This window comes from Pleurodeles waltl, chromosome 10 (assembly GCF_031143425.1).
Source record: "Pleurodeles waltl isolate 20211129_DDA chromosome 10, aPleWal1.hap1.20221129, whole genome shotgun sequence".
Lineage (NCBI taxonomy): Eukaryota > Metazoa > Chordata > Amphibia > Caudata > Salamandridae > Pleurodeles > Pleurodeles waltl.
Window position 1 is genome coordinate 1,017,540,333 of NC_090449.1, and position 15,650 is coordinate 1,017,555,982.

Genomic DNA, 15,650 nt, shown 5'->3' on the forward strand with positions numbered 1-15,650 from the left:
GAGAAACAATAAGTGAAGAAAACAGAAAAAGAGAACCTTTAGGAACAATAAGAAATAAGTACAAAAACGTTCAGAAAGGATCAGGATTTGGTTATCACGTAGGATGTGGTTAGGTCTACCAAGGAAAAGGCCTTAAGGTGTTGACAGGCTATAGTACAGAACACAGGCTAAGAACAGCATTACATTAGGGTTTATTGTTAGGCATAAAGATGACATGAGGGAAAGGGTGCTGGTTAGAGTTGTGGTGATTAATAGGACTATGTATAGCCTCAGGGTTTGGATCAGGGTATGGGAAACAGTAAACTAGGGTTTGGGTAAGAAACACTTCTTACCCCAAGGATTGGGTTAGTTGTCTCACTTAATTAGAAGCTGTGTAATTAGTGTTTTCTCTTTCTCTCACACCACTTTTTGCATTGTTCCACAGAAAACTAATTTTATCAATTAAAGTTTTGAACCTTCAATCTCGATTTGTGCATTTAACTGAAATAAAGATGAGGGCTATGTTTTTAATAAAAAAAGGCAACACCATGGACAGCTCGGCTGATGAGTTTTACTCTTTTAAGCTTTAACCTTTTCCGCAAATAGGAACTCAAGTATGACCAATAACATATATTCAACTTACCTGGACAAAAGCTACTGTAACCACAATAAGAATTGCCTTAGAAGAAAGAAAGACAACAATCAGTTACTAACAATCTGAAAACATTTTAACAAGTCATGTATACTAGACATGCTTCACTTTGGGATTTTAAATATTTAAGAACTACTTAAGATAATCCACATCTTTCTCTCCATGTGACTAACTATACAGCATGAGAAATAATTGGGCTATACATGCTAGGGTAGGCAATGATGGATCCGGGTAAAAACCTTAGCATTGTCACAATCATGATTATGCTTGATTACACAAAGTGTGCTTTAGGTAAATACAGAACAGTGTACATGAAGAATTCGAGGACTCAAAATGCTGATTGCCTCACTTGTATAATTAAACTCATATTTGCTTGTTTCTACTCAATCAAAACAAATCAAACAGTCTTTACTGCATGTGCGTGTTTACACAGCAGGTTTTGGTATGACTTAAAATAGCATTAGTAGAAATTGCCAACTTAGATTCCCAGCATTTTTTTTGTTTCTCAAAAACAATGTGCTTAATAGATATGAACGGCAAAAAAATTATCATTAGCAATCCTACTTTTAACTTTACCAAGTTGAAATGGCCTTTGACAAAAAGGTGACCTTCACAAGTAATGACTAAATCATTTTAGAACAATAACCAGGTTATTAACAAGTTACACACACCATTTTCAACATATTCAAATATCATATTCCTCTGTATGTTTGTTGTATAGAATGACAGAATATACCATTACAGACCTGAAGGATTGTCTTTCCATAAATTCCGTATTCCTGTAGATTCCATAATCACTGCTGCCAAGTGTACATATAGGAAGCAGTTATGGTTTAATCCAATATAAAAAAAGAAACTCTTCAAATCCCACCATTTAGGCTTCCTGTAAACATTAAACCCCGTCAGTCAGCCTCTACATTCGATGCATCACCCAAGCAGTACTCATGCTCAGACTGTATTCTGCTCCAGTGAAACAGGAAAAAAGATGGAAATGGGCTCCGATGGTGAAGATCAAGACTGAAGACATGGTGAAACATGGCCCATAGTAAATACCCACAAATGATGCACAAGAGCAATGTGTGCAGGCAGGCTATGGTCGTTTATTACGAAACATTTCAAAAAGAATTATAAAGAATAATACTCAAAAATACTGAATCTCTTAAAGACTGTGACCACTTGCTCAAAAGGGCTCACATTTGAAGGCTCCTAAACCATTCCATTTGTAATGGGGAGTGTCCAAATTATGATCTAGTTTTTTTAAGTGATCCAAAGCACCATATTTAGCTATCTCTAAGATATTTGCCAGTGGGAGAGTGGAAGGGGAAAAAAACCCAGCAATGAGTACTATACAAACCACATGCTGATGGGCACTCCCATAAAACATAGGCAAACCATATGCTTTGATAGTCCAATAATAAAATGAACACAGATGACAAAGCCATGAATGCGAGGTAGTTGTTAGCCTGACTGAGACGGGAAAACCTGTCATAGGCATCTGACCACTTTAATCAGTGTTTTTGAATTCAACACTACTGCCAAGGTGGCGAGATGTGACTTCAAAGATTTCCTGCATTTATTGGCGTAATTCTCAGGTAGGTGGGCAGAGAGTTCCTAAGGGTGAAGCCCTTGTGTTTAAGAGAGTGGCCTCCAAATCTGTAATATCTCAATTGATGGGGAGGTTGCACACCACTCTTAACTTACTTGAGATTTCAAGCTACGGCAATTGGACCAGAGATGTATTTCGGGGCTCGGTCAAGAAGTGCCTTGTGAACAATAGTGAGTTTTGAAAAAAATATTTTCTTTAATTGGGAATCCATGGAGACATGTGAGAGCTGGAGTAAGATGATCATAACAAATCAGACACAGCGCCATGTGAGCAGCTTGGTTTTGTACTTATTGTAGCTTGGCTATGGTAGCACTAGGTATGCCTATGTAAAGTTCAATTACTAGTCTAACTGGGACAAGACCATATTGAAGATCAGGGTGGTTCACAGGGGGGGAAAAAATATGAATGGTAAAATTCCTTTTATTTGTGGAAAATGGCTAATTTAAAGTCCACATTTATCTGTAAGGAAAATAATAAATGACAGTTGAAGATAACACACAGATTGTGGGCTTCGTTCATGGTAGTAGGGGTAGAACCCAGGTACTTTGGCCATGAAAGGGAAGTGGAGGATGGCTACTGGGACCAAAGGCCAAGATTTCACTTTTTCACCATCAAGGCACAGCCAGCTGAGTTGCATCCATTGGTGAATGCATGAAACAACAGGAGAGCTTTAAAGGGTTGTCAAGATCATCCCCAATTTTTAGGTGGAGCTGGGTATTTTCAGCATAGATATGGTACTCTATCTTCTAGAAAGCAAGAATGTGTATCAGGGGCCATGTAGACAAACTGTAAGTGGGACTAGGCAGAGCCTTGGTGTGCACAGAAATGGATATCACCGTTTTAAAAAGAAATTGACTCATTTTGACTTGGTGAGCTTGTGGTTGTGTAGGAAAGACGTGAACAGTGCAAATGCTTTTTCCACTAATGCCCACCTTGGAGGGCCACCTATGAATGGGTACCTGATAATTAATGGTATCAAACGCAGCAAAAAGAGATCAAGGATCAAAGTACATTAATAACCTTGATCCCAGGCCATGTAAAGTTCTTCCTTTATGTATACTATGGTAGTTTTAGTGCTAGACTTCGTAGCCTGAAGCCAAGTCACTGATGAAGACACTGGTGCCAAGATGATAGACGAGAAAGCAACAGACTGTTTTAATTACCTTATTAGCACACAGAAGGCCAGAGATTGGTCTATAATTTGCTATGATGCTCCATCTGAGCAGAAAAAAGATTATTGTGACTGCCACATGCTGAGACACCCATAAATAAGAAAAAAACTATTCTTAGTATTTAACTAAGGCACTTTTAGTTTACAGTCTACTCTGCTTCAAATGTTACTGAGGCAATTTAAGAGTCAAGCGAGAGGCCTGGACGAAATCTGTGTAATCTGAAAGAGAGAGCCTTGATAATTAATGCTGAAAACTGATGGTGAGATTCCCAATGGTTTTTAATCATCAAGTTGAGCTTAAGTGTGGACACAAATACCATTTGCTGACAAAATCTAATTCATGATTAACAGAATCATGAATGGTGTGGTTTTATCCTTACAAATGCAATTTGATCCGTCTGGAATTCCGTCATTACGGAGAAATTTATAAATGAACAGCTACTAATAAGGGCTGGTTTGTGTAGTTGTCATGGCAAGGAAAATGTCACTTACCCAGTGTACATCTGTTTGTGGCATGTTCCGCTGCAGATTCACATGCTGTGCATACGTCTGCCATTTGTGTTGTGCTCGGAGTGTTACAAGTTGTTTTTCTTCGAAGAAGTGTTTTCGAGTCACAGGATAAAGTGACTCCTCCTCTTCGGCTCCATTGCACATGGGCATCGACTCCCTGTTAGATTGTTTTCCAGCAAAGGGTAAGGTAGGAGTGATAGAGTATAAAGAAAAGAGATGTCCATGCAAATGGAATATATATGTATATATACAAGTTATTGTTTAACTTAAATGGCTACAAGCTTCTGGGGAGGTGGGAGGGTGCATGTGAATCTGCAGCGGAACATGCCATGAACAGAAGTACACTGGGTAAGTGACATTTTCCGTTCAATGCCATGTGTAGCTGCAGATACACATGCTATGCGGCTACACATGCCATGCATAGACTAAAAAGCAGTTGTTACTCCCATAAGTGCGGTGGTTAGCCTTTAGGAGTTGAAGTTGTTTGAAATAATGTCCTTAGTACAGCTTGACCTACTGTGGCTTGCTGCGCTGCTAACACATCTACAAAATAATGTTTAGTAAATGTATGTGGTGTTGACCAAGTACCTACTTTACATATTTCAGCCATTGGTATTTTTCCTAAGAAAGCCATTGTAGCCCCTTTTTTCCTTGTGGAATGTGCTTTAGGTGCAACTAAGAGTTGTCTTTTAGCTTTAAGGTAACATGTTTGGATGCATTTTACTATCCATCTTGCTAAACCTTGTTTTGAAATGGGGTTACCAATATGAGGTTTCTGGAAGGCCACAAATAACTGTTTAGTTTTTCTGAATGATTTTGTTCTATCTATGTAATACATTAGGGCTCTTTTAATATCTAATGTATGCAGGGCTCTCTCTGCCACAGAATCTGGCTGTGGGAAGAAGACTGAAAGTTCCACTGTTTGATTGATATGAAAAGGTTATACTACTTTTGGAAGAAATTTAGGGTTAGTTCGTAGTACGACTTTATGCCTATGTACTTGTATAAACGGTTCTTGAATTGTGAAAGCTTGAATTGTGAAAGCTTGAATTTCACTAACTCTTTGCAATGAGGTAATTGTGATTAGGAAGGCTACTTTCCATGTTAAGAATTGTATTTGACATGAGCGCATAGGTTCAAATGGTGGGCCCATAAGTCGCGTGAGCACTACGTTTAGATTCCATGAAGGCACTGGAGGCGTTCTAGGTGGGATGATGCGTTTTAACCCTTCCATGAAGGCTTTGATAACAGGAACTCTTAATAAACAGCTGTGCTGTATATTTTGCAAATACGCGGAAATTGCAGTGAGATGTATTTTTATGGATGAAAAAGCTAAATTTGATTTTTGCAAATTAAGCAAATAGCATACAATGTCTTGTATGGATGCTGAAAGAGGGGTAATTTGTTTAGACTGACAGTAATATACAAATCTTTTCCATTTGTTGGCATAGCACTGCCTGGTAGTGGGTTTTCTTACTTGCTTAATTACTTCCATACATTCAGTTGGTAGTTGTAGATACCCAAATTCTATGACCTCAGGAGCCAAATCGCTAGATTGAGTATGTTGGGATTTGGATGCCTGATCTGCTGTTTGTTTTGTGTCAACAGATCTAGTCTGTTTGGGAGTTTGATATGTGGTACTACTGACAGGTCTAATAGTGTTGTGTACCACGGTTGACGTGCCCACGTTGGCGCTATTAGTATCAGCTTGAGCGTGTTTTGCCCCCGTTCGTTGACTAGAAATGGAATGAGTGGGAGAGGGGGAAAAGCGTAAGCAAATATCCCTGACCAATTGATCCATAGTGCATTGTCCTTGGATAGGGGATGTGGGTATCTAGATGCAAAGTTTTGGCAGTTTGCGTTTTCACTGGTGGCGAACCGATCTATGTCTGGTGTTTCCCATTGTTGAAAGTATTTATGAAGTACTTGAGAGTGAATCTCCCACTTGTGTGTTTGTTGATGATTTCTGCTGAGAACATCTGCCAATTGGTTGTGTATCCCTGGAATGTATTGTGCTACAAGGTGAATCTTGTTGTGGATTGCCCATTGCCAATTTTTTGGGGCTAGGAGGGAGAGTTGGGACAAATGTGTCCCTCCTTGTTTGTTTAGGTAATACATTGTTGTCATGTTGTCTGTTTTGATAAGGATATTCTTGTGAGTGAGAAGAGGCTGAAAAGCTTTGAGTGCTAGGAATACAGCTAACAACTCTAAGTGATTTAGGTGTAACTGTTTGTGTTTGGTCTCCCATTGTCATTGAATGTTGTGATTGTTGAGGTGAGCTCCCCAGCCAATCATTGATGCATCTGTTGTAAGTACGGTCTGAGGCACGGGGTCTTGAAATGGGCGCCTTTTGTTTAGGTTTGTGGAATTCCACGACTGAAGGGACATGTATGTTTGGCGGTCTATCAACACTAGATCTTGAAGTGGACCGTGTGCCTGTGACCATTGCTGTGCAAGGCACTGTTGCAAGGGCCTCATGTTTAGTCTTGCATGTGGGACAATCGCAATATAGGATGCCATCATGCCCAATATATTCATGATGAATTTGACAGTGTACTGTTGGCCTGTCTTTATTTGTGCTAATATATTGTGAAATGCTTGTATTCTTTGCGGATTTGGGCTTGCTAGCGCTTGTGAGTATTTAGGGTCACCCTTAAATACTGTTGAATTTGTGCAGGTTGTAGTTGTGACTTTTGGTAGTTTATGGAGAACCCTCGGTGTGTAGGGTGTGTATTACATAATGCGCATGGTTTTGACACTGTGTATGACTGTTTGATTTTATTAACCAATCGTCCAGCTATGGAAAGACATGAATGTGTTGCCTTCTTAGGTAGGTGCTGGCTACTGCCAGGCATTTTGTTAATACCCTGGGAGTTGTTGTTATTCCGAAGGGTAACACTTTGAACTGATTATGCTTTCCTTGAATGACAAACCTGAGATATTTTCTGTGCGCTGGATGGATGGGTATGTGAAAATACGCATCCTTGAGGTCTAATGTTGCCATGAAATCGTGTTGTTGAAGTAGTGGGATAACATCCTGTAGTGTTACCAATTGAAAATGTTCTGACAGGATGTAAAGATTGAGGGTTCTGAGATCTAATATTGGCCTTAAGGTCCCGTCCTTTTTGGGAATGAGGAAATACAGTGAGTAAACTCCTGTCCCTATTTGATTTTGTGGCACAGCTTCTATTGCTTGTTTGGGTAATAGAGATTTTACTTCTTCTTGCAACAGAGTGACATGGTGTGTAGACAGCTTGTGTGGTTTTGGTGGAATATTTGGTGGAGTTTGTGTCAATTCTATGCAATAGCCATTGCGGATAATTGATAATACCCAGCTGTCTGTGGTAATGGGTAGCCAGTTGTTGTGGAACCTTTACAGTCTTCCCCCCACAGGCGAGGTGTGAATTGGGAAGGGATGGCACAAGTCACTGCTTAGTTTGTTGTGAGGCTTGTTTTGCTGTTTGATATTTTCTCCTGTTTCTGGGGCACTGGCCTCTATAAGTACCTTTGAAACCACCTCGTTGATATTGAGGTGGGTAGGCCGATTTTGGCTGTGAGGTGGATGCCTCAGCAGTTTCGTCTCTAAATCCACCTCTATATTGGGGCTTACGAAAGGATCCCCTGTATTGCGTGGTACACAGAGCACCCATGGCCTTTGCGGTGTCTGAATCGTTTTTCATTTTTTTAATTGCCATGTCCACCTCTGGGCCAAAAAGTTGTTTTTGGTTGAACGGCATATTGAGGACTGCCTGTTGCATTTCAGGCTTGAATCCTGAAGACCTAAGCTATGCATGTCTTCTTATGGTTACAGCAGTGTTGATGGTTCTGGCTGCTGTATCTGCAGAGTCAAGGGCTGACCTGATCTGATTATTGGTGATGGCTTGCCCTTCCTCTGCTATTTGTTGTGCCCTCTTCTGCTGTTCCTTGGGGAGATGTTGAATTATGTCTTTCATCTCATCCCAGTAGGCCCTGCCGTATCTAGCCAACAATGCCTGAGAGTTGGCTATCCTCCACTGGTTGGCTGCCTGAGATGCCACCCTTTTCCCCGCAGCATCAAACTTTCTACTCTCCTTGTCTGGTGGTGGTGCATCACCTGATGACTGCAAGCTTGCTCTTTTTCTGGCTGCGCTTACAACTACGGAGTCTGGAGGTAACTGTTGGGTGATAAAGATAGGATCAGAAGGAGGTGGCTTATATTTTTTCTCCACCCTAGGAGTAATTATTCTTGCTTTTACTGGCTCCTTGAATATTTGGTCAGCATGTTTTAACATGCCGGGGAGCATGGGAAGCAACTGATAAGTAGTGTATTAAAAAGGAAGTCATCCTCTAATGGTTCAGTATGCATGGCGACATTGTGATAGGATGCCGCCCTAGCTATGACCTGAGTGTAGCCTGTACTATCCTCTGGTAGTGAAGGCTTAAAGGGATAGCAATCTGGGTTGTTGTCTGGAATGGGGTCTGGATCACAAAGATCCCATGGATCCACATTGTCCTGCTGCGAATCAAATGAGTGTGCTGGTGACTGCATAGGTGTAGGACTAGTAGGGGGAGAGATATGTAAATGTGGAGAGTGAGGAGGATACTGAGGAGGAGAAAATTGAGGAGGTGGAGGTTTCTCCTTTGTTCTTGGCACTTTAGCTGGAGGCTGTGCAGTGTCCAATTCCTCTTGAAAGGCTAAATTCCTCTTTGGTTTTGGAGGAGGTGCTGTTAAAATTCTGCCAATCTCTTTATGGATGTGAATCCTGGCTTGCCTTTCATACATTGCCTCCATTTGTGAGTGAGTGTTCCTCAGTAGCTTTATGGCTTTCTTCAAGTGTCTGTGAATGTCCATGCTCCTCTGTGTAAATAGGCTTTTTCGGCTACGGAGCTGTTTTTTTCGGTATTTAAAAAGTCGGGGTTGAGGATGGTCTCGGCTCCAAAAACAATTTTCGAGATTTGGACTCGAAAGCTCGATGTTTGCTGGGCTCGGAGACAGAGCTTCGGCTCGAGTCCGATGGCTTGGGAGGAGTGGCCTTTTTCGGTGCCGAAGTTGCGGGTTGGTCACCGAAGGTCTTTTTTCGGGTCGAGCCATGGCCTTCCGGCAGTGGCGTCCCCAAGGCCTTATGTTTGGGCTTGGCTGGGACAGGGGCAGGCGTACTCACGTGCTGTCCTGCCATGACCGGTCTGTCCTCCTCAGACTCCTGCTCGGAGTCGAATCCTCGAATGGAGACAGCAGTCTGCATGATCTCCTCCTCTTCGACGTCGAGACGTTTGGTGCTTTTGGATGCCATCTCGAGTCTCCGTGCTCTTCTGTCTCGGAGCGTTTTCTTGGAAATGAAGGATCTGCAGGCCTCGCAAATTTTCTTCCCGATGGTCTGGGGAAAGGCAGAGATTACAGACGAGATGTTGGTCTGTGTAAGGGAATTTAGCGTGGCACCGAGGACAAAAGCGGAATGGAGTCCGGTCCATGAGACTACCACGCAGTCGGCCCTACTAGGCCCGAATTGGGCAAGGGCGCCACAAAGGGCGGGTAAAGATGTTTGCTCCGACGGTACCGAAGTGTCGATAGAAGATGGAATGCGATCGAAACAATACCGATGAGAAATAGAGAGTTTTTTTTTACTTTTCTGACTCTAACTAACGGAGCGAAAGGAAACACGTCTGAACCCAATGGCGGAAAGAAAACAATCTAACATGGAGTCGATGCCCATGCACAATGGAGCCGAAGAGGAGGAGTCACTCGATCCTGTGACTCGAAAACACTTCTATGAAGAAAAACAACTTCTAACATTCCGAGCCCAACTGTAGATGGCAGACGTATGCACAGCATGCATATTTGCAGCTACACATGCCATCCAACATAGAGTTATGGTAAATAAAGTTAGAGGTATTTGTTTTTGACGATTTTGCTGGAGTATGATAAATCTTGGCATTTGAAGTAGCATGAAAAAAGTATTTTTTATTGGTGCAAGTAAACTGAACAAAATCAGGTAAAAACAAAGAAATGTCATTGCAAAATACTACTGATACCTTTAGCAGACAAACTACAACTCCAAAGTTAGAAAAACAGTTCAGCTACACAACAGTGCTTGTGCCCAATAAATAAGCTTCCTTGATTAGCTGTGGAATACGCACAGCCGCTGAAGCAGGCCCAGCCTGAATAGGGCACTCTAAAGAAGTCCAGATTTTATTAAATCAAGAAATAGTACTCTCTTCCTGTTATTGAGCACAGACTGTTTCCGTGGCTTATAGATTACTATTGTTTAACCACCCAACATGTACTGAAGAACATTCAGTGACAATCAACCATGAACTAGAGAATGTAGAGCTGTCAGAGAAGCAAACTCATTTTGGCCAAGATATACATTACAAAGTAACCCACAGCCCTAGAATTACCACAAAAAGGGGAACCAGTAACTGAATATCAATAAGTGCTCTGATTTGGACAAATACTGCTTTCCACAAAAGCTTCACTTTTGGGCAGGAACAGCAGGTGTGTAACACACAGCTTGCTTCAGGACACCTTTTCTAACTTACTCTTGTATCAACTGTTAAATAAACTTAACGTTGAGGGAGTCTAACAGAAACTGTATCATGATTTGGATGCATTTCTCAATGCTACGTACACACTGATGATCTGGCAGTCCTTGCCCAGATGTCATACCACAAAACCTCAGTGATCTTTCCCAATCCTATGCTCAACTTTTTCATATAACTGTGTGAGGCCAACGAGAGCTCTGTACTCCATGCCCTGCAGGAATGTGGAATTCCTATCACCCGACGCCCTGGACATATTGTTTGGGGTCAAGGGCAACAGGTTTTCATGGTTATTCTGTCCTTGGGACAAGTAGGCCCAACCCCTTGCAGCACAAACCCTGTCAGGTTTCAGAGATGGGAACTGTCTACAGTTGAGGTAAAGTGTGTGTCCATATGTTAATACTGTTCAAACTTGTATTTCTGGTTCATTACTGAAAAGCCTTCATTGTTAGGGTGAGCGCTGTAAATAAACGTTTTAAGGTCACACTCCACTACGGACAGTAGTTCCAGTAAAAAAAAAAAAAAAAACATTAAGTGTACACACGTTTGCAAAAGGTTAATAATATAAGGCTAAGAATAATGCTCTCTGATTAGATGCAAATGTTTGCAGAAGCTTGTAAGCAAGAGTGATGATTCTTTACTTTCAAAATAAAATGTTCAGAAAAAAATGCAAGAAAAAAAAACATTTTGCTACTATGAAATTTTGGGTGCTATTTCTTTGAAGCTTCATTAATAAAATGTGTTGAGGCATGCTAGTATATCCAAAAAATATTCCTATTGGAAAATCAGTGTAACCATTTTCAACAAGATTATGGGAAGCAAGAAAATAAACAAGCACTGGCAAAGCCAACAGATCTAACTTTTTTCTTGTGAGTCTTTTGGTTTTGTCAATGCATGTCTTGATTTGACATGTAATACTTTATTGTTGTGGGAGCTGCCAGGCCCTCACCATTGTAACAAACACTGGCAAAAAAAATAATAATAATCAAAAAGCATACATTGCCACCAGTGGCATAACAAAGGCCTTGCAGCCCCCCTCCAGGGTACCCTCTCAGCACAGCACCTGCCCTGAGTGAGTCTGGAAGGTGGGGCTTTATGTTCTTTGCAGAAGGGCCTCCTCCAGTTTCATTATGCTACTGATTGCCACAGTAGTTCCTGGCACTGAACAAAACTACTTTGTGTGCTACTATACTCCGTGTGGAAGAGCAGAATGCGATCACTCACAGTAAAGCCACCCAAAAGATAGAGAAAGAGAAATAGAAGTTTAATAAAATGTCTTTGTTAACGCCAGACCTAATTGGGGATCCAATTCATAAAGAAAGTCACAAAAGTGCACCCTTGGTATATGTCTTTGAATCAGTGGCTTCATATATTCACAAGAACTTACAGAAGTAGACCAGGAAATCATACTCCTAGACAATGTGTGAACTTCATTTTAGCACGAGAAAATATGCATGTGTAGAGTTGCTCATGTGAAAGTCTACTGAAAGTTTACAAGTTCATTTTCCCTCCAACCACTTTTTTTCCAACCCTGGAAGAACTTCTACTTCTGCCATTGTCAGGAGTAAATTTCCAACCTTTCACATTATGGGAAAAGGTTAGAAAAGAGCTGGTGAAAATCCTTAAAACATGCAAGCTAGTAAGTTTGCAGACTCAAAGGCATTCCAGCCATGGAACTACTGCTTACTGCTTCATGTGCTTCCTCCAGCCCCACTATGTAGATCTGCGGAAAGGTGGCACAATAAGAAATTGCTATAGTAGGGATTGAAATTGAAAGTATTCAAGACCTACTATAGTAGTAGCCCTGGCATAATCAAAGAGGCTATTATCAGAGCTCTTACATAATGAGATTGCTGCCATAATTTGTCGCCGCACTACATGGCACTAAAGGGACAAGTAGATTTTTTTTACATGACAAGTAGATTTATGAAGCAACCTGTCCCACAGACAAGTAAATATATTATTAAATTTCACAACCCTTCCCAGTAAGGTGAAGTGATTGACAAAGCTGTGGTAAATGCTTGACTTAAGGTTGTTAAGGCTGGCAGCTTCATCATCCCATTCACTGTGACCTCTTTGCACCTAAGCAGCAGACACGGGAATCTATGCTCCACCGAGAATTAAAGCACAGCTTTACAGAAATGGAAATCCATTGGAACTACTTGTAGGTTTGGTTAAAAGGCAGCCCAAATCACAGTGTAACCTCCTCAAATAAACAAGCAAATGCAGCACTCAAATTAGACTGCTGTATCTTCAGTGGAGCTGCACTATTTCCTGGTTTCCAAAATGGGAACAATTACTATCACTTTTCCACTGCAGGGTGGTACAGACTTTAAAACTTGGGGCGTGACTCACAAAATTGTTTTGATTATTTACTGTTCATGTTTTCCTGGCTTACTTTTTAATGCTATGAGCAAGACATGAGTACCTTTAGCTTACTCTTGGAATTTAGGAATAAGCAAATGTACTTAAAGAGTAGAACACAGCAAACTTTGTGAATTGGAACCTATGCGTATTAGGTAGTTCTAAATATGGTAGCAGGCGGCACACAGTGGGTATAAGAAAAAAGGCTATTCTGACCAATGTAAACGTATCAGTTTTTGTGGATGACTAGACGAAAGGTGCATACAACAATATGTATTTATACGTTTTTAATTAAAGGGCCCAATATCTTACCACAGTGATACTGACGGCGTCATCAATCTGATGCATTAATACACTGATGACTGCAGAAGCGAGAAGCAGCATGAGGAGGGGGTTTTTAAACTGAAAAGAGAGACAAAAATAGAGTAACTTGGCAATCCTATGTAAGCGTAACCGCAACTCATGAAGACATCATACAGACATTGATCCTTAATCTAAAAACCCAGAATTGCCTGCTTGACTGTTTATCCCTTAAATCTTGGCTCGTAGTTATACATTCTGTTTTTGTCCACTTCGGGGGTTGTGTAAAAAAATTTGAATGTGCATGTAATTACTCAGTTGCCTTCCTATTGTGGAAGCTCCTATGAATTTACAAGTCTCTGCACACAAAGTGGCTGCAGTTGCATGGGACCTAATCAAACGTTTTAGGACCAGCTGGCATATTAAAAAATATAAGCTCAAGTTTATTCCTAATAAAGGGAAGGAAGACATCCGCTGACATCAGACAATGGTATATTTGCACAACAAGGAATGTCTCCTTCCCTTCAGTTTGCAAAAACGTTCCTGCCATAAGAAAGTCATATGTAACTTTACTCTTCTGGCATGGGTATGTCTGGGTGAAACCTAAAATAATCTGTGGGACGATACTGGGAAAAATGGCATTATTACTGTTAAAGCTCCACTTTACTTTTCTGTGAAAATGCATAGAGAACCGAGTGGCAGCCTGCTATTTTTTGAAACCAGTGAATAAAAGTACATAAGAGGAAAGGGTGCCTCCTTGTATCATGATCCCTGAACTTGGGCCTCTTCTGTGAAAGTCTCTTGGATATATTCTGTAACGCACTAATCCAAATGCAAACTACTTTGTCTGATACTGATTTGCAATGAAGAGGTTTGCTTTTACATTCTCAGACCATACAAAGCTGCATATACTGATTCTACAACACATAACATTTTCCATTTATCAGAACCATGAACACTCACCATCAACCTAACACACCTAATTAGTTTTTTATAGAACTGGGAGAGCAATAAAAACTTGGGAGCTGAAGATGATGGAAAAAGGTCAGTTGTGAATGTGCCTAGTAAATAATACATTGATTCTGAAATATAGGGGAGGTGCACGGACCAGAGGCTTTCTGCTTTAAAACAGTATTGGTCTTGCTGACATCACTTACAGCCCACACTTTTGAAAAGCCTGAAAACGTGGGTTGGGTGCTCGTCCGTGCTTGTTCTTAGGTGAGCTCAAGTCATCCGAAAAAAGCAGGAAGTAAGGCATAAGCAAAGAAGGCACCTTAATGTCAAACAGCATAAAAGCTTCGCATTCAGACTACTAAACTCCAACTGTCCTGGAGAGCCATATTTCAATGCATTTCTATAAGATTTTAATTTAGTTGTACATCATTTAATACTATCTAGGACCACACAGCAAGGTAAAATATCTGCATAGCTGGACAATGGATCCATGGTGCAAGTTAATTTCGAACACTGAAAAAGACGTCCAAGTTCAAATAAAAATCACATTTCAGCAAGGCTGGCCAAACCAATGGGCCTGAGTATTATAGACTTCAGCACATGAAAGAAAGACACATGAGAGAGAGAGGCGGCATGAATGGACAGAGATTTCTATAGTTGTCAAGTAGTCAACTCATGTATTTCAGCGCAAGCAGTGGAGTAGTGGGGGTTTACAGTGAAAATGCCAATAGCATTAGATGAGGGAAGAATAATCTACTGGGATGAGCCAAGACGTAATTGACAAAGTCTCAAGCTCTGGCTAGAAGAGGCATAGTGTAGAAAGCTAATGTTTGAGAAGGGCAAACCCAAAAGGTGTATTTGTCAGATGAGAGGTTGTAGAGATTATCAAAGAATTAAAAGTAACCACTGCACTCATTTTTGTACAACTCCATTCTTGAATATACTTTTCTAATATAATATTGTACCTCTTTTTTCTTAGCAGGTATAAGTGAAGTTATACTTAATTTATGCCAACTGACCTCTTCATAGCCCTCCACCCACACCAAAACTGACAGTACTATGAAGTTGAATAATACATGGCACAGCTTACCTGGGAGATATACTTTTTCCACAATGGCTCATCTTCACTGATGTCAAATTCATTCCAGCCGTGAAATGCTCGTCTATGAGAGACCTCTGAGGCAGTTAAACCATTCTGTGGATCAGCCTGCATGAGAATGTAAGGACATATACAAATAGTTAAAATGAATGGAGCATGTGCAGGTAATGAGGGATTATGTACTGTCAAGATGAACATGAGTGATGGGTGAAGACAAGAACGAGTAGAGCTATTTAGTTATACACTGATCACAATGTAGACAGAGAAATGCTTAGTATTTATAAAATGCTCAAATTCTCAATGCCATTTTTGAGCCATTTTTTCCACAGATGACTACAATGCGAATATTACTCCCAAACAGGAGGATGCAAAGCCACACTTAAATGTAAAAGTTAAATAATATGACACAACACTAGCTGTTCATGCCTATTCATACCATTCATGGGCTGCTCACCATGTAATGCCACAATTCAATTAAACAACGCTCTACAGATCTATA

General features: G+C 40.7%; 1 protein-coding gene across 3 annotated transcripts in view; it reads right to left on the reverse strand.

Annotated features, from left to right (window-relative positions):
* Positions 1-15,650, reverse strand: part of ATP2C1 (ATPase secretory pathway Ca2+ transporting 1) — a 472,867-nt gene that overhangs the window by 277,422 nt on the left and 179,795 nt on the right. For all 3 annotated transcript variants that reach the window (XM_069211924.1, XM_069211925.1, XM_069211926.1), the window contains 3 exons: positions 15,143-15,259; positions 13,111-13,200; positions 623-658 (listed from right to left, as the gene is read on the reverse strand). In XM_069211924.1, coding sequence (XP_069068025.1) covers positions 623-658; positions 13,111-13,200; positions 15,143-15,259 — 243 coding nt within the window. The remainder of the gene's footprint in view (positions 1-622; positions 659-13,110; positions 13,201-15,142; positions 15,260-15,650) is intronic.